Here is a 26,130-nt window from a genome sequence, read left to right as displayed (position 1 = left end):
CAGCCTTGGGGCAAGCTCTTTGGATCCCTTGAACTAGGCTTTCCTTAAGCTTGGAAATATTCCCCCTCCTCTTGTCTCCCTCCCTTCTTCTCTGTCTCTTCATTTGTCTTCTTCTCCGCGTCCCCCTTTTCTCTCCCCCTTCTTTGTCTCTCTCTTTTCAACACAGTCGTATTATATAGCGTTGGTTGTCCTGAAACTCACTGTGTAGACCAAATTGGCTTTGAACTTGCTGTGCTTCTTCTGTCTCTACCTTCAGAGTGCTGAGATGACGAGGTGTGTAAATCCACACTGAGCTGTTCAGAACATTTGTTTTTCCACCGGCTTAATACCTAACAGACTCTCCCAGTGGTCTGATGAGGGAGTTTTGTTCTCTGGAACACTATTCATCCTTATGTTGGGCCGTCTTAGGAACCCACCATGTTAATTCAAGTGCCCGTGCTCCCTCTCTGGGAAAATATTTTCTCAGCTGTGTGGCTGTGATTCTCTCAGTGCAGAGAACCAGAGAATCTCCGGACTTGCGGGATTGTTGATGTCCTTTCTACCTTCATGGCCTTCAGATCGGCAGAATTGATAACTCCTGTGGCAAATGCAGATTCCCAGGAGCCACCAAGAACTACTGAGTCAGAACTTTAGTTTTAACAAGATCCCAAGAGATGAGAAAGCTTGCATGAAAGCCAAGAAGTTCTGCCGCACAGTAACCTCTGATCAGATGCAGTGATCCTACTGGGCGACAGCCTTCTTGCCCAGCTTCAGTATGTCGCATGCTCTTATCTACAATTGAGGTTCCCAATGTTGATTTCACATTGAAACCACTCACAGTGATGTTAAATACAAAACAAAACAAAACAAAAAACCCTGATGCTGAGACCTTGCCCCTAAATGTTTAGATTGGCATCTCTGCCGTGTGAAGTCCCCCAGAGCCTCTAGTGACTTTGAACTCCTGATCTAGAGACATCTATTGGTATCTTACACTACCTCCTTCTTCCCTCCCTTTGATTTCCTCTGAAAAATGCAAATATGCCTCCAGAAAGGCAAAGCTGTTATCTCTCATTTACACTTTGCTTGAAAATAGTATTCTTTTTTTAAAAAAATCAGCATAAATAATGTATCACGAACTCTCAGATATCAATGCGGTCGTAGGCATAGCAAGTCACACAGGAGCGTTCTGAAGTGGAAAGGGCAAGAGTCCAGGGAGGGGACAAAAGTGCACAGTAGAAAGGTGGCCCTGAAGGGCAAAGGTCACGTCTGCTGCAGACCTGACCTTTCTCTACGAAACTGCTTTGGATAGGGCCAGAAAATAAAGCTCCTCTTTGGCTGGTCCACTGTGGCTTTCTTCTGCTTCCTCATGCATTGGGTGGTGTGAGAGGAATGGGGTGAGGCGGGAGTACCCAGCTGCTGGGATTGTAACATCTACCAGCAAGCTTGGGGCCTCCCTCACCTCCAGTGAGTTGCCTGTGATGTGCCTATGTCACAGTTTTGCTGGCTATAAAGGCTGCCCCACCCTGTATTCTTCCATTCGGGACCGCTCTAGACACCAGAGTAATACACCTTAGGTCTCTGATGTGGCTGTTTAACAAATTAGTTGTTTTCAAACTAATTTTGTTTAGACACTACTGCATTAGAGCGTTCTTTGGGGAATACCAGTTATATTAACAGACGGAACACACACACACACACATATGCAGACTGAACACATTTTCAGTCAAAAGCTGCTTTGAGGAATTAAAGCAAATATTATTTTTAAAATAAAAATAAAAATCACTTCCTATAATTTTGCTAAATTATGATTAATAAAAATATAACACAAAATAATCCCTTGATAGTAAATAAGTTTGGAGGCACAAACAACTTAGGTTCCAATGAATATTGTCCACATATCAAAGTTTAGAAAATGTTCAGAGCACTATGTCTCCTTTATATATATTCATTTCTCAAACCAAATTATTTTGCAAAGCAAGTCAATTTAATTTAGATGCTCCAGGATAAAATCTCATCACATTTTCTTCCCCCTGTTCTCGATAGCTGAACTATTAAGCCTGTATAAACATACCGAGTTCTGCTAATAATGAATTTGACACATAAGATAGATTCATAGATGCCTTGGAGATATATAAACTTGGTTTCCGGGTCTTTAAATGTCCCAGTAGGTGATCGTTACAGATAAGCGTCTATTAAAATTCACTCTTGACATCAGAGGAGCATTATGGGAATAAGGAATTTTCTTTGGGGTTTCTGGTGAGGTATAAATGTTTGGTGGTCACTGTTTGAACCGGGTTGTTGACATCTTGTTGAAAGAATTGAAACACACAGATGACAGGGCAGCAAAGCTGTGACTGTGCAGAGTTAAAACATCCTGCAAGGAAGCAGCAGGTCCCAAGCCAGACTGCTCAGGAGCCTCAGTCCTGGTGAGGAAGGAGTTGGTTTCTAGGAGTGCGGTATAGGTGGTTTCCTGTTTTGATTGCTTGGCTTGGGTTATGTATGCCTTTGGTCCCTATGCACCATTTCCCATGATGCATCTAACTTCAACCATATGCATAATGAACCATGCATAGGCGTATGATGGCACATAGTTCATCATATGCCTGTGTGCTCATTATGATATAGTCTGTATTGCTGTGCATGCACATAAAGCTACGTCTGGGCTATCTCCTGCCCCCGTTTCCAAGCTGAATACCAGGATGTGTTTGACCACAAAGGGGACTTACTGGAAGGTTTCTAAGGAGCTACTAGATGGTGTTAGGGCTGGGTGACTACTTGTTTTGTTTGGAGAGAGGTGTATGTGGGGCTCAATGCAGGTGGGGGTCTAAGGTCACTAAGTTACTCCTGAAAACTACCTGTTTCAAGTACTTAGAACATTATTGGTGTCTGCAGGCACAAGGATGCACAGTGGGTCACTAGAGAATTGGTTCTTGACCTTCCTAATGCTGAAACCCTCTAATAGTTGGGGTGGTGACCTCATGCAGTGGTGACCCCCACCCATAAAATTATTTTGCTGCTACTCCATAAATGTAATTTTGTTACTTTTATGAACTGTGATGTAAGTATCTGATATGCAGGATGTCTGATATACAATTCCCAAAGGAGTGGCAAGTTGAGAACTGCTGCTTAGAACATATTCATGTTCATAAATAAGACATGTTACCATTAGTAACTGTAAACTCCTTCTCCCTGGCCTTAGTGACTGCCACCATTGTGTTCTCTGTTTCTCCGCATTTGATTTTTTTAGGTATTACACATATTAGTCATATAGTATCCACCCTGTGACTAGCTTGTTTTACATCATGCCCCGAAAGTTTGTCCATGTTGCTTTATATTACAGGATTTTTTTCAGGCTGAAAAAAATATCCATATTATCACACACACACACACACACACACACACACACACACAGAGAGAGAGAGAGAGAGAGAGAGAGAGAGAGAGAGAGAGAGAGAGAGAGATCATCTTCTTTATCTAACCATCTGCCATGGAATTTAGATTGTCTCACAGTGTGTCTGCTGTGAAGGCCGTTGCAGGAACATGGAAGTGTTAAGACACCATGGCTGTTTTCCATTATGACTAAGCATTTTGAGTTCTGCAAAAAATATGAGCAGAAAATAGAGAACATTTTTAAAAGCACGCTTTTTCTTGGTAAGCCTGCTTTTTCTTGTTTTTTTTCCCCCATTAATATAATATTTGAATTCTATTTAGATATCAGTTTTGGTATACATAGTCTACTTAAAAAACTGGCTTTTATTTTCAGTTCAATATTTGTATTTATATTTTAATACATACATACTGAAATGATTACCTTGGGTGTTCTTGACAAGTTTCCATTTTCAAACTAATATACTTGGGAAATTACCATGTCGTTGTTGTCGCCATTGTTGCTTTGTTTTGTTTAGTTTTAAGCATGAAGAGAATCCCAGTCATTTCCCAAAGAACCTTTTGTATAAATGTGGATTTCTTAATGAAGGGTACACCTAAGAGAATCCGGTGGCAATAATTACTCTTTCCCCGCCATGAATGCTTGACATCAGACCAACACTGCCCTTCTTAAAATGGCACACTTACAAACTAACTTTTCTCCTGTGTAACTTGAATACACCTATTCAGATGCTTTCAAGAAGGCTACGTCTGTGCAGCCTGTGCTGATTTCATTTGTCTACTTACTTTCTTATGAAAATGGGACAACAGTCAAACTTGAAACCATGCAGTGCAATGGGAAATCGTTGCAGAGAAGGCAAATGGTAGGTAGTATCCTGCACCGACCACGCCTGTGCCTGCCTCCAGTTCTGATCTGTTTTCTGATTTCAGTGTCTCTGCTTTGCCCCATGTTTCTTCCACATGTTTTTCTCTGTGGTTAGAGAAAGCTGGGGAGTGAACAAATACATGTAGAGTTCCAGGGGGAACAATATGAGGTAGACATATAAGGAACATATGTATATCATATGTACAAATTTTCTCACACCACCCTGTTAAGTATAGCTCTTCTATTGCCACAATCTGCTTTTCACACCAACAAACAACAGTAGTCTTAAGTTATATGATTTTGTATAGGTGTATAATGAAGTTCACTGTTACATAAGAGCTTGGAGCCAGAAAATTATTAAGGGCAATCCCCCTTATTCACCAAATAAACACTTTCAGAGACACCTACCATACACGAGATACCATCTTGTTTTAAATGCCTTTTGCCAATAATTTATGTGTGATCTTGAACTCAGCAAACATTTGACCTCTTTTTGCAGCTCAGACCTAAGACTTTTATTAGCATCTCCTGGGATACATAGTTTTGGTCTAGACACAAAGAACGAGGATGTGCCTGGGACAACCCTACCCTAACAGGGAAAAAAGAATGTGCAACTTTGGCAGGATATTGTGTCCCACCAGTTTATCCCAGGAAAACTATGTCAGAGAAGCAACGTGACTCATCCAGAGGCCTATAATAAGTAACAAACAACACAGAAGGACAGAGAACGTGAAAAATCAAGCTTTCTGGATAAATTAAGATGGACGTAACTAAAGCCGTTGGAAAATATGAATGGGCCTAGTGTTCTCAGCAGCAGCTAGGACTAGATGGTTGTCTCCTGCCAGTTGTAGGTGTATTGTGTGTGCACACACCGTTTGAACGGACCAGTCATTATGCCTACCCAGGAGAACCCTTACCTATTGCCTCATTACTGTCTAGGAAGGTCTTTCATTGTCCTAAGATTCAGTCCTGTATTATCCAGGTCCACCTAGGAAGGTGTGATCTGGTTCTTGGTCTTGGCCTTGGCTCTTGTTTGTGATTCCAGTGTTTCTGGGGTTTCAAGTCTGGGGCAGACTTAGCTTGTGACAGTGACAGGATAAAATGAAGTAAATGCTCGGTGCATGTCCACTGTGTGGTCTGCAGAGACCATCTGTTTGTCCCGTGAGCACATCTTTCAAAATACAAATGATGCCCCAATCATTCCGGACAAGAAAGCGATCTCTCTCATCCTTGACCATTGGTCTTTCTTCATACTGTCATTTCATTTAGCACCACAGACCTAAGACAGCCTCTTTGAATAAAGTTTTTAAAAATGATCCTGTGGTGGCTCATTTGAACACAACACCTTCCTTTTGAATCTTCTGGTCCCACACCCTTTCCCCTGAAGTAAGTCTCCTCGAACCTAGCCCTTTTCTTCCTCCTTGACACCTACTTGGTAGCACTTCTCAGACCAAGTAATTATCCATTATCTCTCAGTACCACCGAGGGATTGATTCTAAGCTATTCCATACCTTTCAGTCCACTGTGTAAAATTCCATAGTAAATACACATCAACCAATGAAACGTCCTTCAACAGACATTAAATCATCCTTAGATTACTTATAAAAACCCAATACAATGCAAATTGTATGCTAGCAGTTGTTCTAATGTATTGCTTAGACAATAAAGAGAACAAAGAAGTCTGTAGATTTTCAAAATGGCCAGTTTGGGCGTATTGAAGGGAGTATTTTCCAACCAAGGATGGGTGAATTTCAAGGGCATTGGAGCACTGGCTGTGGAAGGCTGGGTGTGCTTTCCCATCTCTTTAGTCTACTGCCTAGTTCATATTGGACTGTGTTTAGAAACTACACAAATTAAAATAAAATCAACCTCAGATTGCAAAATGTACCATTGATTATCCTCACAGGTTTTCTCTTAGCATCAGAAAATCCAGCACTGGAGGTCTGCCCTTCTATTGCCTCCCAGTCTCCCATTTCTTCTGTGTGAAAAGGCTGGATATAGGGTGTCTGGAAATTGTGATTTGGCTTCCTAGAGCCTTTTCAGAGACAGTAGGTGGCTTCAGTCCTGCGATTACTATGTGTGATGTGTGCGTTTGTGTGTGCGTGCATGTGCTGATGTGTGCCTGAGTGTGGGTGCACGTACGTGTGCGTGCCCTCAATGTTACATTTCCTTTTCCTCTTCCTTCATGTCACTTTTGGCAAGCAAATGGCTTTCCAGACCTCAGGGCTTTCTGAAAATAAACCTCGAGCAGAACTTCCTTTGCTTTTAACCAGTGACAGCTGTCTGATCTGACGGGATTGGGGGCTCTCTTTTGTGAAAGCCGAGACTGCAATGTCTAGGTCAAAACTGAGACATCATTTTTCTGATGTCTTCACTTTATAGACAAGAAAAATAAGGTCTTGAGAGGTCAGTGGAGTCAGTAAAGCCCTTCTGACAATTAGTGACAGGGCTGGGAGGAGAGTTCCGATCTCCTGACCTCAGGTCCGTAGAGACTTCCGAGCAGCTGTGTCTTTCATAAATGAGACCCGTATTTTGCAATTGCAAGCCAGCTCTCCACGCCGATGCCTTTTGGGAAGGGACACAGTTGAATGTGACACCTTTGGGCCCTTCTTGTTTTGCCCTGAAGTGTGCAGCTACGGGAGGCCGGATGCCCTTGAAGCATCCTCGGCATTCACCACAAGCCCTGTGCTGTCGGGAAGATGGCAGTTCGTCTCTCTTTCTTGCATGTCTAAGTTGGCAGCTCTGGACAGAATGACACAGTTTATGAAGCCTGCTCTTCCTGCCCACATCCCCGTTGGGAGTACACATCCCATGTGCTTCATTTTCTCCTCCTAAGATGTTCAGGCCTGAGTCTTTCTCTTGGTATTTCAGTCAGCATTGTCCCTCCTATCCTCCCCAGTCCTTTCCCTGGATTGCCCTCATATTGTCACTCATATTTCATTCTAGACCCAAATAAAGATATCCCACTGATTAAACCATGAGCATAAGGAAGAAAACAACCCCCCCCCCCATCAATCTCCTCCATTCACTGTATACTCACAACACACATTTGCTAACATCAGATTTCTCCTCTGGTTCTGCTTTGGAGCCTTTGTTCATTTGTTTGTGTGTCTGGTTTTGTTTTAGATAGCTCACAGGTGCCACTGTTTTCTGTAAAATACATTCCTCGTCTCTCCATCCAGGATGGCTCTATGTGTTGCTTCCAGAGTTTTTCTATCCAGATTGTGCATTCTGAACTTTACTCAGCACACATTTCTCCTTCCCCATCACTGTAAACATGAATACCCTATCTGCTATAGATTCTGGAATTGCGGTCCTACCAGACAACTAATTTGCTGATAAATTAGTCCTCACTATTATGCTAATGGTATGATATTAATGTGAATTTCCTTCATTTGCAAGAAAAAAACATGTCCATTGTGTGATGAGACCTGTGAATAAAAGTTCTTAAAAACAGCTTATCTACTTCTCTTTACTATGTTCTTTATACAAGACATATGCAGAATGCCCATCTATCCAATGGGTCCCTGGTGAGAAAGGCAGTCCCTGGTTTAGCCTTGCTCATGAGCCCAGGACTAGAACCTTACCCTGCAGAGATGGACCTTTTCACACTTGAGTCAGAAGGGAGTGTCCAGGTAAAAATGCCTCAAGCATTAACTTGCTTCATGTTCAGTCTATGCAGGTCTAAATGTGGAAGGTAAGTTTAAAATGTTCAGAAGAAAACATGGAAATGATGTGTTCATGACCTTGGGTAATGGTTCTTAAACAGGTTATAAAATCTACTATCCATAAATGAAAATTTGCCAGGAATAAGTCTAGTACTGTTCTGGAAAATCCTATTATAGACACAATCACCATTTAGACTTTAATGAGATTGATGAAGTATTAGTCTTCTCATGCTGTTGTAACAAAGTGTCATATGCTGAGTGGCTTAGACAATAGTAGTATACGGGGGCCACTGTGGGTTCCGGAGTGGACTCTGGTTTACAGTTGGCCACATTTTTAATATGTTCTAACAATCGTGGAGTGAAAGGGGGGGCAGGGAGAGGGAGGGAAGAGAAAGGGAGTTTCTTTTTTTTCTTCTCCTTCTCCTTCTCCTCCTCCTCCTTCTTTTTTTCTTCCTCTTCTTCTTCTTTGTCTTCCTCCTCTTTTTCCTCCACCTCCTCCTTCTCTTTCTTCTTTGTAGCATGTAGTTATAGTTGGCCTAAAACTTGCCGTGTAGACTTAGCTGCCACACATTTCTGACTCCTAAATGCTGAGATCGCAGACATGTCTTTTTATAATGCCACCGTCTTATTGGATTAGGCACCTAGCCCTGTTTCCTCCTTAACTTTAACTGCCATATAAAACCCTCTTCTCCATGAATAATCATGGGAATTTTCAGGCACCAACATATTAGTTTTGGAGGGATGAAATTCAGTTCACAGAGATGTCGTGCATCTTACGGTTCTGTTTCAATGAACAATTAACTGTGCAACTGTTTTCCTCTCCCAGTAGATACAGGCCCTCCCGGGTTTTTGTTTGTATTTTCTGTGATATATTGTTTACATTCTTGTCACAGAGGTTGCAACATAATGGGACCCATTTTCAATGGATGTTGGAGATGGAGGAGGGAATGCCATTTTTTGAGGATCTAGTTTTATCTGTGAGTAGGGGGTGTGTGTGCATTCTCTCAGAAGTGTGAGCAGAATTGGGTGTGCCCCAGAAGGATCTATTTCTTGATCTTGGCGGCATTACAATGTTCTCATCTTCCTATATATAATTCTTCAGACAGAATGCTCTGTGTTTCGCAATATATATATATATATATATATTATATATACATATATATATAACGTATAATATATATATATATATATATATATATATATTATATGTTCGTATGTGCCATGTGCATGCCACACATATAATATATAAGTCTAATTTGGAAAGACCTTATGTTAGCGTGAGTTTGTAGAAATAGTTCTGCTTGTCTACCATTTGCCGAGCCACAATTCTCTTTGGCCAAATTACTAAAATTGGAAGCATTTACCTTTGGCTGAGCAAGGGCTCATCTAGAAACCCTTGTAGTCTATTGTAACTTGAGTCCACGGTTCTACATCCAAGGTCATTCGCTGTAGCTTATCAAGATACGAGGGAAAACAACAGATAAGAGAGCAAATAAATCACACTTCACACAGTAGAATATTATCCCGGTGTTAGTGAGGAGGCGGAGGATCTGCTGACTTGGAAGGGTCTGCAGATTAATAACTATGCAGAAGCTGCTCTCATTTGAGATTAGCACAAGCATGTGTAATTTTTATATATATATTTGTGGAGTATCTGAAGAAAGCCACTCAAAACACCTGGTGGCTTTAGAAGGAGGAAAGGTTGTTACTTTCCAATCTGCTTAATAAGCATCGTAAACTTTACTGCACTTTAGTAGATAAAACCCAAACACGTTTTTTTTTCTTTCTGAACTTCTGTCATTATCATTTAGCGTGTCACCAAACATCCCAGAATTCATACATTTCCCTTTCTTTCCTTTGCATCTATCCATGAGGTTGAGCCAGCATCTCCATCCCAAGATACTGAGCAAAGTAGGCAAGGCCATTAGCCTGCGGGTGATACCATTAATTGAGTTTAAATCACCAGAGAATTCAAACATTTAAAAAACAAAAAAACAAAGCATTCAAAGTAACTTTTGCCAATGATAGTTCCTGCTCCTCCCTGTCCCCTGAAGGCAGGAAGAGGGTCAAAGTCAAGTGTCTCCTTTGTCTTTAGCTAGATTTATAAATGTTGTTTGTCAAACTGGAAGGAGTGGGAACCCAGCGGGAATGTGATTTTAATTGCAGAGGAAGGGGATGGGTTCCTTTTAAAGCTCATCTTGTACATTTGTAACAGTCAAATCCCCCCCCCCAATAAAGTTTTATGTCTATGGCCCCAGGTCCCAGAGTATGTAGGGCCCCTCAGAAATAAAACAGGACTTAAAGGTAGGGCCTGCGAGAAAGAAGCAAGGAAGAACCCTTGGGGACAGAAGACCCGTTTCCTCGGTCAGCTCTGCCGATCTAGAACAGGTAGAGACTACATGGTTAGGAAGAGACAGATGTCTCCTGTGGAGCAGAGAGCCAGTCCACTAAAGCCCATGCTTGCAAAATTAGCAATAGGCAATTTATATAACAGGTTTTTAAAAGACCTGATGGAGGGGTATGGAGGGGTGCTGGAATTCCAGGGTGCTGTCTCATCAGCTAATATAAAATTAAAAGTAGAACAAGACCCAGTGCTGTGAACTGTCAATATTCCGGCTCTTGGGAAGGCTAAAGAAGGAAGATTTTTAATTTCCGGACCCTTGTGGCTCAAGCAGTGAGTTCCTGGCAAGCCTCAGCCACGTAGGGAAGCTCTGACTAGAAAAGTAAAACAAAATAAATCGCAAACAACAATCCCCACCCCATCCATTAGTTATGGTCGCCATCCATTCATTTGGGGAATACATGCTCCAAGCAGAGCCTGAGGTGAAACTCCAAAGTCTCCAGCTGGGTTTGCTCTCTACCTGGTCATCCCCTTGAGAAACGGACTCTCACTCTGACAAGTAGAAGGTCTCAATTTTGCAGCAGTTCAGCATTTTAGATGAGTTTAGGTGGGTCATGCTACCTTTCCCTGTTTCTGGTCTCCTTGGGCTTTGAAATGGGGATAATGCTAATAGTGTACCTTCTTGGCATAGTTGCTACAGGAGGGATTAAAAGCACTTTAGAGAGGGCCCTGTACCCAGGACATGTCATACAGATGTTAGTCTTAATACTCATGATTATTATTTACTTAAATCTGCATGTAACAGAGTCATTGTTTTTGTTATGTCCCAATGAAATGTCCCTTTCATTCCTCTGTATTTATTTATTTTAATCAAATTATGTACTTTACATCCGGATCACAGCTTCCCCTCCCTCCTCTCCTCCAAGTCCCTCCCTCTCACCTCCTCTTTCTCCTCCAATGCACCCCTCCTCCCCTTCTCTGAAAAGAGGAAACCTCCAATGGATATCAACCAGCCTTGGCATATCAAGTAGGCTCATCTTCTTCTGTTGAGGCTGGACAAGGCAGCTCAGTTAGGGGGAAAGGATCCCAAGGCAGGCAATGTCCTCAGGGACAGCCCTGGATCCTGCTTTAAAGTCCCACAGGAAGGCACAGCTGCACAACTGTCACATATGTGCAGGGGACCTAGGTCTGTCCCATGCATGCTCTCTGGTTGGCAGTTCAGTCTCTACAAGTCCCTGTGAGCCCAGGTTAGTTCATTCTTTAGGTTTCCTTGTGGTGTCCTTGACCCCTCTGTCTCTCTCAATCCATTTCTCCCTTGTCCCACAGGATCCTCCAAGCCACACTGAACATCTGGCTGTGGGTCTCTGCATCTGTTTCCATCAGTTGCTGGGTGAATCCTCCCTGATGACAGCTATGTTAGGCATCTGTCTGCAGGTATAGCAAAATATCATACATAGTGTCAGGGGTGGGGCTCCCACCAATGACTGGTGGGTGACAGGGAGTCATTTTTGAGTGAGAGTGAACAGAGCAATAAGGGGGGCATCCTTATTAGGGCACCGGCTTGCTTCAGGATATGCCAAGAACTCCAGTGTCAAAAGTCAGTATTGATAGGAGCTTTCTGGTACAGATGGCGGTGACACTCCATGCCAACTCAAAGCAGATTCCCCTGTGACATGGAGGCTGGGAGGATGACCTTTAGTAGCCTCAGGGATCCTAAGGGTCTACTGTAGTGTAACAGAACTTAAATCTCTGCAGAGTCGTCGATTTGCCTAGTTTCCCTACATCGCTTCACATCCTAAGTGTAGCGCAGTCTGGACGTTCCTTTACTAGTTCGGTTTAAGAGAAACCCAGGCTTAGACTTCGCATACGCACGTTGAGGAGAACATAGAATTTATTTATTAAACAGTTACACACCAGAAAATACCATTGTGTAAAGAAATACGTGCTAACCTTGCTAACAGGATTAAGTTCCTTATGGGATCAAGGGTAGAACTCACAGGACAACATTCAACTCTCCTAATGGAAGGTAAACAAGAAGGGGCCAGGAAGCTGCTCTGCTAGGTGTGGTCCAAGCACCCTCAGACTTCTGCCAGTGACCTGCAGTCTCTATCTGCAGGGCACTTCCTAGGGCCTGTGATCTTTCCCCGGATTCTGAAGAGGGCCCATTTTTCTTTTAGTCTATTTATTGTATCTGTTTTCATGAGGGCTTGGCGGGCCAGAAAGTCAGTTTGCGCCGGAGTTTACACCCTTTGGGGCAGTTCTGTAAACTCCAGTCAGCTACACAGATCAATTAGGAAGCGGGGGGGGGGGGGGGGGGGGTAGGAGGTTGTCTTTCCTCAACTGGGAAACTAAATGCTGGCTCCTGCATTGCTCCTTTTCCCCAGTCCCAGCTTGGCTGCAAGCATCCCCTTTACAGAGGACCTACTCAGACCCAAAGAAGTTGGAGTTGCCAGAATTACCTGGACTTTGTTCTCCTTCTCTGGCGGGGGGGGGGGGGGGGGTCTAAAGTTGCCACACTCCACCACGAGGGGACTTGCTCCCCGGGCACCAGTCCCTAATCTTCATTTGGCCTTTGCCTCTGAGTGGCCTAACCTCAGCTCTCCATCTGTGCGCCTTAAACCCCATTTATCTTCTTAGCACCCGAGACTTGGCCAGCCCCGCCCTCCTCGTCCCCGCTTGCAAACGACAGCCCCTCCCTTGAGCTTCCTCCGTAGTGCTCTACAGAATGGAGTAGTAACCTTTGAGGCGTTAGGAAAAGTGGCTTAAACTGGGTGCAAGTCACCTAGAGGAGAATGGGGGAAGAAGGGTCCAGCCAGAGAAACCGAGGCACCCCAAAAGTTCAGGGTTAGGATCCAGCCGAGGACCCTGGGCCCGCAGTCTGAGTCAAAGAACTCCGGCCGAGTGTTGAAATCGGTCCCACCCGGCCCCCAATCTAGGTCACCCGCGGGGAAGGGCTGAGCTGGGGGCTGTCTGCGCCGGAGGTGGGCGCAGAGTGAATTGATTCAGACCCTGCCCCTCGCTCTTCCACAAGATTGTAATTCCATCTCCTGCGGGTCGAGCCGCCCTCCCTCGGGAAGCTAGTGCGTCCCTCCCCTCGGCTTCCAGAGTCCACTCCCCAGATCCGAAAAGCCTTGTCGCTGAGAGCCCGCTCCACTCCAGCACGCCAGCTTCCCAACTGCTGCCTTGCCTCCTCGGACTCCCGAGTGGCTCCTGGTTCAGTTCCCTGGGTCCCCCACCTTCTCATCCTCGCCTCACTGGCGTCCCCGCGTCCCCCAGGAGACGCCCTTTCCCTGCGCGCCCGGGACTTGGTGAAACTTTGCAGACACCGCCGGTGAGATGGATTTAACCTCAACCTTCTTGCTCCGTTTCTTCTTGCTCCTGGCCTGCAGCCTCCCACCCGGCGCCGTGTCACTCCGAACCGCTCTGCGAAAACCAGGTAAAGCGCTCAGTGCGCCCCGAGCCACCGTGACCGGAGCACCCCGATCCCGGCCTTTGGTGGGGTTCGCTTAGCAAGGCAGCTTCACACAGCTCTCTCCGCTGACCTGCGTGAGCTCAGCCCGCCTAGGCTATGCGCAGAGATCAGCCGAGGCATGAGCCTCACCCTCCCCCAGCCCAGGCAGTTCCAGGGATATTGTTTGTTAAAAGAAACGATCTGTTTTCCAGAGCTAGTAGAGGTGGTGGGCTCTATGTAGAACCACAGACTGTTAAAAGTTGGGGGCAGCTATTGCTCTGTTTAGGTTACAGAGGACTGAGAGAGTGCAGAGGACTTTCAACAGCTCCTCCTGCTTCTTTGAACATCTTATTGGATTCATACTGCCTAGAGCCCAGCCATTTCCTGTTGGGTGTCTGAAGGTTTGCCTGGAGCCCCCCTTTCTGGCTCTGGTCCTGTCCAAGCACTGGGTAGGGACCTGCACTTTCTCTGTTGTTGGGATTTTCTTGCAGCCCCGGGCTGTTTGTGCAGAAAGCAGCCCACAGTGGGTTAACCTGATCTCTTTTAGAACTCCTGTCTTAGCTCTGCTGTTCAAACAAAGATATATGTGCACTGTAGACTAGCTAAGTGCATTGGATCGGAGAGAACGCAAACCCACAAAAACTCACATTCCCTCTAGGTAAAAAGTATGTTTTTATCAACATTGATTCGACTGTGTCATGAGGGAAAGGAGAACATTTTAAACAATAAAGTTCCTAACATTGCTTCTGGGTAACGATTTTTATTCTTTGCTGGCCACGACCATATTTAGAATTGTGAAAAAAAAAATCTGCTTTTTCTTAGCTTACTTTACAAGTGGGGGTTGTCTTATGGGATTAATTATGTCTTCTGAACAATGGAAAACAATTTAACTATTTTAATTCAGCCTGCAAAACCTCACAGACAGTGGAGTCTGCCTTCACAAATGTTTCTACAAGAAAGAGGCAAACCAGAGAAATTAATCAGAGTGCAAAGAAAATAATCCTGGCAGGCTCCCATTGGCATGTTCAAATATTTCTTACTGCTTCAGGATCTGTTTGGAGTTTGGGATTGTTGCCTTTGATCCTAGGAGACATCTCAGTCTTCGGGTTCCATCTACAATCACCTGTATCCCCTTACCTGACTTAACACTGAGGAACATTCTTAACTTCCACAGCACATTCGGATTGAGAACAAATCTGTCTGCACACTGTCCAGTTCACTGGGGAGGGCAACGGCAGCCACCCAAGGTAGATTCATATGAAATTGTCTTCTTGCGTCTTCATACACCTTCCAGCATCTTAATAAGAGGAGCCTTTGAACTTTCTTGCTCAAGAAAACCACACCAAGATCGCTTGCCCTCTGCAGGTTTCAGCACATGAAACCATCTAACCATGTTTGAATAGCACATGCATACACCTGTGACTCTTAGCCTGTGTGACAGACACATGTAGGGTTCTTTGAAGGAAGACTTCAATCCATTTAAGCAGGATGTAAAACTATTGCACAGAACCTGTTGTATATAATTGCACACACGCCTCCCCCCCCCCCCATTTGCCTCTTTGTTTTGTATTATTCTGGGTCCTTCTAAAAAAATGTCTGCCTGGCCCACTCAGCCTCAGCATCTTGTTTAGATATTCACGTCAACAATAGCTCATGTTGCTTTTGTTGCCTTTACTTGAAGTATTGATTTGGGGGTGGGGTTGAAGTAATTTTGAAAACTTTTAAATGTTTTTACCCTCATCAAGGTAGAAGGAATATTTAGACTGTCTTTAGACTAAGAAAGGGTTTAAAAAAAAACCTACTTCATAATTTTATCCAGACAATAGTTTTCAGGTTGGAAAGCTGTTTGGATGAAAATGACAGCTACTTCATAAACTTCAGGGCAAAATTTCCTGTGGGCTCATTTACATCCCATGGAAAGACTAGTTTTTTGATCCGTAAAATTGGTCCAGATTAAAAACTGCCCCAGTTGGCTCTGATGTGAACAGCAAGGAGCTCATTTGTAATCTTCCCCAGACACCAACAAATCCCGCTCTGGTCCATATGGGAGTGACTCTGGGCCTTGTCCTCCCGCCCCATAGAAATTGGCTTGGGAGCAATACTTTGAAGGTGGTGTGGCCACCACACAGGCATTGCAAAGCCCTGTGTTCTGTTTATCTGTTCCTCTTAACTCTGCTCAATTGACTTTTGATAAGCACGGTTTAGTTTCAAAGTCTTGGATTCCAATTAACCCAAAGGTTCTGTCCCTTCACCTTGCCCCCTCACCCCAAGGTGTAGCACCTTCTGACACTGAGCTTTCAGAAAGGAAGCTGTACCTGTGCCAAGACTCACAAGAGTTGCCACTGCGGTGCTCGTATTAAGTCAAATTAATAATAATAAATAATAATAATAACCGGCACTAATTAAGTGCTTGTTATACTGTTCTGAGAACTTGACACTTACTGATTTCTTTAATCAAGCCTTGGGAGCTGCATGCTATAAGTTTCTTTGTTTTACTGAGGGGGGAAACTGTGGCTTAGTGGAGCTCAGTATCTTACCCGAGGCCACACAGGGGCTAAATAGAGGAATGGGAATGTAGGTTCTGGTATTTGGCACAAAGTCCCAGTCCTGAGCTGTCTTGTTTGCAGAACTTCGCAGTCTTGAGAGTTCTTCAGACTGAGTTGCCCAGGGACAGAGAGCCCAGTAACCTAGGTAGAGGGCCTCAACCTTTGCTGTTTTCTGTAGGAGACCTGTGTCACCTCCAAACAAAATAGTACCTAGACTACTGCTGTAGGGTACAGGAAGCTACTGTCCCCTGACCCCATTCATAAATGGTGTATGTAGCTTTACATAGTAATGAGAAACTGTTGACTTTCTTTGTCAGACTCACCGGGATTAATGTTTTGGCGAAACAGAAAGACACTGGAGTACCTTGGGAATGGAAAAGTGAGAAGGTACAGGGCCCTATGTCTACACCACCTCTGCAGGCCTCCACTGTGTAAACACAGTGGGTTCAAAGAGTTTCATCCCTGTTCTGCATAAACTTGAAGCAAGTGCAAACTCCTCACTTTGCAGTGGGATGTAGAGGAACTCAGGGACTTGTCCAAGTTAAAAGCTGAGCCAGGCTAGTGTGAAGATCCCTCCCCCAATACTAGTGGCCTGTGGCTTCTTGCTTCTGATTCTCAGCAGGGATTTCAGGGGGAAGGGAGGGAAAATTCACACAACTGTGGACAGGCAGGAAAGAGGCCACCCACTGTCCACAGATCTGTCACTCTGGCCTTCATCACGAGGATCATCTCTAGGCAGCTTTATTGAGATGAATTATGACAATTCTTCCTTTTCAAGGATTGCTTGATACATCCTAATAAACATCTCCAGTATGGATAACCTCAGCTGCTTAGCCTCAGCTAACAGTAAACACCCTGTGTTCTCTCATCCTGCCGATGTTTTCTTTACTTGAGAATATAATCTTGTATTCCATAGTAGAAAATCTACCCTGTCCCAGCCCCTGGCCACTGGCGATCTGATTTCTGACCCTGCAGTTTCGAATCTTCTAGAGTCTCTCATATTTTGTATGTACTTCCTCACACCCAGCACAACACTTTCAAGATGAACCTGCATGTGGGCGCTTATTACCGCTTTCTCCTCTTTGTTATTGGTTAGTAGTAGTTCTTTGTATAGGTCATAGATAATTGAAGTGTGGTTAATTGTTCCTTAGGAAACAGCTTTTTAGGTGTTCTCAGCTTCAGCCTGTGGTGGATGGGGCTGCCTCTGTGTGGATATGCTTTTATTTCTCTTAGTAAGGAGTCGAGTGAAGATCATTGCTTCCTGTAGGCTGAACTTTCCAAGAAAGCACTGAATGCTTTTCAGAATGGTTGTACTGTTTCACATCCCTAGGAGCAATGTATGGAACTTCTACTCATCCTGGATTCCCTGCAGCATTTGGTACATGTTTTCATTTCATCTCTGCAGTTGTGAAGAAGAAGAAAAACAAGCTATCACCAAAGCTAGACAAAAAGAACCATATGGGAGGATGGGTTTAGCTCACAATTCTGCGTTAGAATCTATCACTAGAAGTGACAGAAATTTGAAGCAGCCAATTGTGTCACATCCAGGCAAGAGCAAAGAAAAGTAAATACATGAATGTTCGCTTGCTTGCTGGCTGGCTTGTACTCAATCATTTCCTTGCTATTATATGGTCATGATTCCCCCTGACTAGAGAATGGTGCTGCCCATGGTGGGCCTTCCCACATCAATCACCTTAATTAAGACAATTACCACAAGCCAATTCAATGTTGACAATCCCTTATAAATTGATACTTTTTCCCTAGGTCATTTTAGTTGTGTCAAGTTGAAAATTAAATTAAAGCCAGCCATTTCTTTGTCTTTTCTCTGTTTTTTTTTTTTTTTTTTGTTTGTTTAAGATTTCTAATGACCATATACCTCATCATAGTTTTAATTTTTTCTTCCTTCTTGACTAATCATATTGAACTTTTTTTCATGTGTCATTTGCCTCTGAAGTTTCTTTGAATCTTTTTATTTTTTTCTGAAGACAAAAAGATGTTTGTTTTTTTACTGATTTTTTTTTACTGTTCTTTGTACATTTTGAGTGAAGCCCTTTATTAGATATGTGCTTTAAAAACATCAGCTTCACAGATGTAATCTACTCATTTTATTACATGTATGTGTGTGTGCCCAGGTGTGTGGCAGTGGTCAGAAGACAACCTCAAATGTCTTTTAAACCTATTCACCCTTTGACAAATGTCTCATAGCGGCCTGGAGCTAACTAATTAGTCTAGACTTGATGGTCAGTGAGCCTCAAGGGTCCTCCTGTCTCTTTTTCCCCAGAATTCAGATTACTAGTACATGTCATCATGGCCAGAAATTTTCAGTGGGTTCCAGAGACTGAATTAGGATCTTCATGCTTGGGAGGCAAACACTTCCCTAACTAAACTATTACCTCAGCTCTTTCCTTTGTTTTCTTAATGGTGTTTTTCAAAAAGAAAAATAAATGATCTTGGACAGATTCAATTTATCTCTTTTTAACGATTTTTTTTAAAAGACAACTTAACCCATGATTACAAGAATGTTCTTCTTTAACTAGAAGAGTCTAAATTTCCATTTAGGTCGACAAATTGTTTTGAGCCACTTGTTTTTGCTTTTGTTGTTGTTGTTGTTTTGTTTTTTTTGCATGAGATAAAGTATTTATTTATTTATTTAGTGTGTGTGTGTGTGTGTGTGTGTGTGTGTTCTTGCTTGTGCATGTATCCATAGTAATTAGAGCTGTTCTTGTCTCCTCACATCCTCTTGCAGCAGATAAGGGGTGGATCTGCTATTTTTCTGAAGTATCGAACAGTGCAGTTCTTAGGGGCGTCAATGCTGTGGCATATCTGTGGCCTGGTGACAATGGGTATCCTGGGTGACTGAGGATTAGTGAATTGAAGGCCAATACACCCAAGCCTGGGTTGTGGAGTTGTTCTTTATTGAGACAAGACTCATGGCATCATTAATTTTGGCACAGATACACAGGAAGATGAGGACATGGGTCCTGCTTTTCCTCTTGACCCGTCCTTTTTGCCTCATGTCCCAAGGCCACTGGGAGAAGATAAAGCAGGGTTCAGAGTTCAAAGTTTTTCTGGAGGAACTGGCTTTCTCCACGGTCATTTCCTTAATGTGGCACAAGCCCATTTTTTTTTTCAACTTCTTCATTATTTCTGCATTCAAATAATTAGATTAAAATGAAGATCTTGACATATTAAAAAACAAGCAAGCAAGCAAGAAAATCGAAATCCTGGAAGAGGAGAGTTAGCTCGAAGGTAGGTATCTCGTTGGTGGAGGATAAAGAATACAAGTCCCTCGAGGACTTTTTTGCAGCTGCTGGGTGCCAGCGGAAGGCTAAGGCGTCAGGGATCATCCTGGCCAACTTCCCAAATGACACCCTCGTCAAGCTCTCAGGAGATTGTAATGTTCTTACTTTGAGCCCATATTTATGGACATTTTCCATGTGATTTGTATGTGATTTGGGGGCCTTGTCTTTTCTGGATGCCTCCTCACCCCTTTCTTTGTTTTGCTAGCTGAACCTTATTCCATCACAGTGAGGTTGTATTGGTTCTTGGGAGCCACCCCTTTCTCTGTGTGTATAGGTAGATGGATAATAGATAGATAGCATCATATAGGGATATATCATACGCACACATGTGTGTGCTTGTGTTCATGCGTGCTATTTAGTAGTGCTCCATGAACTTCAAGGATCACAAGAGAAAAACCCTCTGACTCTACACTGGATCTGTTGTCCTTCCTTCCCATGGATTTCTTTATCATGTCCAGTAACTACAAAGAAACACTTCTATTTGTCTTTTTTTTTTTTTTTTTTTTTTTTTTTTAGTTTTCAACTCTTCCTTCATGACTGTGATCAAAACAAAAGGAGAGAAATCAAAAGTTAGATGTGGTTTAATGCAAGGCAGTGCTTTCCCTAAGGAAGACTGACTTGGGCAGAAACACACACACACACACACACACACACACACACACACACACACACACATCTATCTATCCCCAGAGCTAAGAGTTTAATAACCTTAGAATTCTTTGGGGGAAATAGTAGTCTGTAGTTTTTCTTCTGTTCTGACACCCCCCATGTGTTAATTTTGTCTGAAGGTAGTGAGTGACTCTTAGCTTCATTTATGAAAGTTGAGTCTGATATGTCTGAGGTTATGGTGAGTCACCTTCACATGGTTTGTCCTGCAGATGTCCTGTATTTCCAAACCTCACTCACTGAGGTTAAGTAGGTTTGTAGTATTTTCCATGAATGATATCATGCTTTGGATTGGTTGGATGATTGGTTGGTTGGTGGTTGGTTGGTTGATTGGTTGGTTGGTTAACTGAGAGTAGGTTTCAGGTAACTCAGGCTTCCTCTACCTCCTAACTTCTGTGTCCCTGGGTATGTGTCACCATCCCTGCATCATGACATCTTGATGGCAGCTGACTGTTTGATCTAGTTAAGCCCCAGTTTCTTAATGAACACTGCTTGTAAGGCTTCATGTACTAGGAATCACCTATAAATTCTGACAGAGGAAAAAAAAAAAAGGCAGAAGTGGGAATTAAGGAAATACAGCTAACAGAGCCCAATGCTCAGGCTATAGGAAATATTCCTCAAAGCAATTTTTGAGTCCACTGGTGTAGACTTCCCTTTTGAAGAAGGTCCCAAAATGTGAGTTCTAAGTCCTGAGATAAACCAGAAGATTCTGTCTCCATGTTGACCAGCTGATTAAAAAGGGGAAGTCTTAGGTGGAAAAAATTACATAAGTAGCCAGCAGAGGGCATACTTCCAGAGCTTGGTGGAGCAGGCTCTGGATAGACAGTTACAGAGGTCTCCAATTATGCAGAAAGATTTTTTAGAGTCCATCCCAGACATCCGACTTTGAAACAAGAACTCCGGGAGAGTGACTCACAGTCCACACATGAAGAATTTGGACTCTGTTGGCTCCCCTTTTTCATACCTCTATTCTGCTATGCCCACAGTATTTGACATCAAACTGTGGCAACTAGCAGCAGCATTTGGACAGGTGCAATTGAATTAAGCAACCGTGTACAGACTCACTGGGATTTCTGGAGGTTGGTTTGGGGATTTGTTATCTTCTTTCTTCTTTGGATGCTGTTGTTATAATTACCTTTTAGGGACAGGCTTGATAGACAACCCAGGTTAACTTTGAAAGGGCACTTTCTCCAGTTCAGGCTCCTGAGGGACTTGTGGACTTACGGTGCCTGAATGACACCTTTCTGGAGCCGAACCACCCATGCCTTCTTTCCCTTATCTACTGAGGGGTGGCTTCGAGTAGACCTGAGAAAGACTAACAGCCACACCATGCTCTACATAGCTAACCCCCACCCTCCATTTTTCTCTCACCTCCATGAAGCTGGTTTGTTTAGCTTGAAAGGGTGGCTCCTGGCTGAGCAAGCCAGTACACACTTGAATATTAGGCCAATTTGAGGCTAAACGCTGAGTTTTCCTGTTGCTTACTTGGTGACATTTGGAAAACTGTGTAAGCTATGCACCCTTTCTCGGGTTTCCAATAAATAACAATGTTAAGGACAGTACCTATCTTATAGGCTCCTCATAGGACTAAAGAGGTAATACATATTACAAGGCATTGGATAAGACTGACTGATGTTTAGGGCAAAATTAAACTGTTAATCTAGAGTAGAAGGAAAAGCCTGAAAGAATATATATGCAAATATATTTATCAGCATCCTAACAAGCATTCATGATTTCATTTTTTTATCCTTTCCCATACATGTGAATGTATCATTGCATGTGATTTAATTTGTAGCGACTTATAAGCATTTCAGATGTTTTACAAATAGGTTAATTTATGAATCAAAAACTTGCTCAGTCAGATACCTTAGTTTTATGCTTGGAAAATGAGGCTGCCAAGTACATATGTTTTCTCTTAATGAATTACCTCTGTAAAAAAGTATAACCCTTGTGGGAATGCTTGAATTTTTATCTGGTAATTATTTTGAATGACATTCTACAGGATTAGGTGAAGGGAATCTGTTTCTGAAAGAAGATTCTCACATTTGATCTATGACAGGGAATCAGCCCAAGTCTGAAAGTAGCCGGGTACTAAGAAATGGCTCAAGTTTCATGCCTGGGTTAGTAGTCTTGGCACAGAAAGACAGGCCAGGCCCTGTGAATTTCCTGTAATGAGTCTTCCATTTCTCTGGCTATAAGAAGCCTCTCTTCCCCTAGGTAACCCCACTGCTACCTTTGAAAATCAATGGAAGGAAAGCAGGCCAGTGTTTTGAGAGAGCTGAAGTAAAGCACATAGACAAGATATTCTAGGCTGAGCATCCCTAATCCAAACTCTGAAACTCTAAACCCAAACCTTTTTAAGCACAGATATGAGGCCGCATGTGGAAAAATCCACAGATGACTCGATATGTAAAATTTAGTTCCACGCACAGAATTATTTAGAGTATTCCACAAATTACCTTTAGGCTCCATGGGTAAAGCATTTGTGAAACATAAATGTGTTTTGTGGTTTGACTTGGATCATCTCATCCCCAGCAAGCACCAGTACATATATGCAAATATTCCCCAATCTAAAAAAAAAAAAAAAAAAAAAAAAAAAAAAAAAAAAAAACACACACACACACACACACAAATATCCTAACCCTTCCAGTTCTGAATGCATTTGGATAAAGGAAATCCGCCTGCTTCCGCTAAGAGTGGTCATGACTACCGGTGACCTCATCAATTGGGCTAGCAAGGGCCCTTCCCTAGCTCTCCTTACATTACGTTTATTTCTAAGTCTCTCCTCTAGTGACACTTGAGATAGGTTTCTTATCTGACTCTGCAAATACCAAGCAATTTAAATTTTAACACTTGGGTTGTTTTTTGTTTTTCTTTTTGGTGTTTTGTTTTGCTGACAAGGCACCCCAAATCCTGATTCAGTTTTAATACAACGTTAATGCTATTTATTTTTCTTGGTGCAATAAGTTTATATTAGCCTTTTAACAGTTTACTTGGTACAAAAGGAGTCGTATCAGCAGGCACTTCTCCGTAACATCTGGGCAGTTGGGAACATAATACTTAAATATAACCTACATTTAAAGCCTTCCTTGGACAGATGGCTAATTTTATTGATCTAATCTTACACTTAGGAATAGGTCCCATGATCCTTTGCTTGCAATTCTTAGAGTGAGCAGAGAAATAAATAAGATGGCCGATGGTTGTGAATTAGGAGCCTGTTACTTGTCTGTGATTTATCTTTTAAATACTTCTATATAAACGGTGGCAGTATGGATTGCTTGAGTCCCTACCCTAGGGGAGTTTAGACAATGTTTTCAGTAACACAGGGAGGAAGCCAAGACTTTAGCCTATGAGTTTACATCTATTTTCACCTCTTGGTGACAGTGCCATAGCATGGTTAAATGTGGAACATTACCTCTGCCCTAGGCAGGCATCCGTGATCCTTGGGCTGGTTAGTTATTATCATTTGAGCAATTTTACTGTGAAGTCCACTCTCAAACACAGCTTTGGGAAACATAGCAGAGGAGGCAAACCCACACAAGAAACTGTGTGTGTGGTGGTACATGTCTGTGTTCTAGGAACTGGGAGATGAAAGCAGGAAACTGGTTGGTTTCAGGCTACAGTGGGCTACCACATAGTGAGACTATCTCAATAACAACAGAAAACCAAACAGCACAACAGACCCAAATTCACACTAAAGGGTTTGTTAAGCAGGGTTAGCTGTGCTTTCCCTGGTGACTATGTAATTGGCTAAGAAGTTCAGATGTGCCCCACAGACTAAGGATCCAGTTCAGTGTTTTCTTCCTGTTATGGTAAACTCATTTATCTGCTTCAGACTGGTTCATCCTGCCCTTACAACAGTGGTATGTCACCGGGCAGTGATGGTGCCTGCCTTTAATTCCAGTACCCAAGAGGCAGAGGCAGACCTGTCTGTGAGTTTGAGATCAGCCTAGTCTACAGACTGAGTTTCAGGACAGGATACACAGGAAAACCCTGTCTCCAAAAAGCAAAGAGAAACCATGTCTTGAAATAAACTAAACAAGACAAACAGTCATGTGTCTACTGCAGCTCAGACAAGCAAGCACTTGCATTAATCTGGTCAGTTAACATCAGCTGCTGGGTAAACAACTTAAAGTTTGTTACCTTCACACAATATTTATTTTCCATGTAGTCACATCCCAATGTGTGCTTTTATGGTTGCCTGTTCCCTTTGGGTGACTCTCTTGTATGTGGTAACCTCAAGATTTTGCCATCCTTTGTTTAGTATCTCCATCTTGTAATGGTTCTGTCTTCAAGTCTGACCTACAAGGATGGAGGTGAACAGCAGGAAGGAGTGTGGGAGAAGCTTTATGTGTCAGAGCAGACCACAGCCACATAGCCCCAGCTGTATTGCAAGGGTTCCAGGAAATGCATTTTAGATGCATACATGGGAAGAACCTGAACCCAGGACAGCAGTTGTCTCAGATGCTCTATTTTGAAGGCCCTTAAAGGACCAAGAAGAGGTGTTGCCAAATTTGTAGGCAGAGACAATCTTCAGTTTTTGTGTCTTTTGGCCTGTGCATGAGTTTGAGCTGAAGTGTAACTTCTGTGGTAACTTATAACCTTGTTTGAAAAGCAAGTACATAGTGTTTGTGTGCTGTTACTATATCAGAATGAGTAAAGAAATGAATAGCCACGGATGGGTACATACAAAGAAAGAGATGTGCGTGGGTTGATGGTCCTGGCCCACTATCTTAAGGCTGCACCTGGTGATGTTCTTGCTGCTCAGAATCCTGAGGTGGTCCAGAGAGAACATGAGACATAAAGAAGGGGGTGCATGGATCCTTGTCTCTGTCTATTTTAATAAAGGAACCATTATCTAGGTATAAATGCTCCCCCTAATGACCTTATCTAATCCCAAGCAACTCTGAGAGGCCCCAGCTCTAAACACTACTCAGATTGGATTTCCACCCTCTCAATGCCTTACAGTAGTGATTAAATTTCGAGACATGTTACCAAGGGGCATGCGGTCAGGCCATGTCTGAACCATGACAGTTACCATCTGTCAGAAGCCACAGCAGTATAAGGAAAGACCCTAAAAGCCAGGCAATCCAATTGATGTAGGTCAGTTTGGAACAAGGCCCAAAATATGGAGAGAGTATGTTAACCAGGGCTCTACCATTGTGGCTAAACTCTAACAATTCCTGAAGCTACACTGGTTTGATTTCCAGGATGGAAATAATCTGTTTATCTGGTTCACAGAAAACCCAACAGTTGTTGTCTGCTATAAGCTCCCTGTCAATCACATGGCATAAAAAGGTACCACCTTCCTCTGGGTTTCCTCTTGGCTGAATGACCTGAATGCTCCTCAGAGCCTCTGCCATGTTATTATATATCTGCCTATGTAAATCTAGTAAATAAATCTCTTACCCCATGGGACAATCAATGTCTCCTGGGACCCCCAAACCCAGAACTTTTACACTAAATGAATATATGTTTTATATGACTGTGTATTCTTACATCTTTCAAGAAGTAAAATTAACCCCTTTGTAGAAGTCACCTAGGAATTAGAGCAGCAGTTCTCAACCTTCCTAATGTTGTGATTCCTTATGTTGTGGTGACCCCTAGTCATAAAATTATTTTTGTTGTTTCTTTATAACTATAATTTTGCTAGGTAACAAATCATAATGTAAACATAACTGCATTTTCCAATAATCTTTGGAGCTGTAACCCACAGGTTGAGAACCACTAGATTGGAGAGTATATTTTGGGGGCTGGAGAGATGCTTCAGAAGACAAAATCCTTGCCACATAAGCATGAGAAATTTTATACCCAGAACCCATGTTTAAAAAGCTGACTGTGTCGCTTACACACATGTATTTACAATCCCAACAACGGGAAGCTAGAGACAAGGGGCTCTATGGGGCTTGCCAGCCAGCCTGTTGT

General features: G+C 42.9%; 1 protein-coding gene across 2 annotated transcripts in view; it reads left to right on the top strand.

The window, feature by feature from the left end:
- The first annotated feature begins 13,500 nt into the window (after positions 1-13,500).
- Positions 13,501-26,130, top strand: part of EGFLAM (EGF like, fibronectin type III and laminin G domains) — a 176,189-nt gene continuing 163,559 nt past the window's right edge. For both annotated transcript variants that reach the window (XM_080933793.1, XM_080933794.1), the window contains exon 1: positions 13,501-13,676. In XM_080933793.1, the coding sequence (XP_080789919.1) occupies positions 13,577-13,676 (100 nt within the window). In that variant the 5' untranslated portion in view covers positions 13,501-13,576. The remainder of the gene's footprint in view (positions 13,677-26,130) is intronic.

Source organism: Micromys minutus (assembly GCF_963924665.1).
Source record: "Micromys minutus genome assembly, chromosome: 20".
NCBI lineage: Eukaryota > Metazoa > Chordata > Mammalia > Rodentia > Muridae > Micromys > Micromys minutus.
Note: the sequence above shows the minus strand (reverse complement) of the source record. Positions and strands in the feature narration are given on the sequence as shown.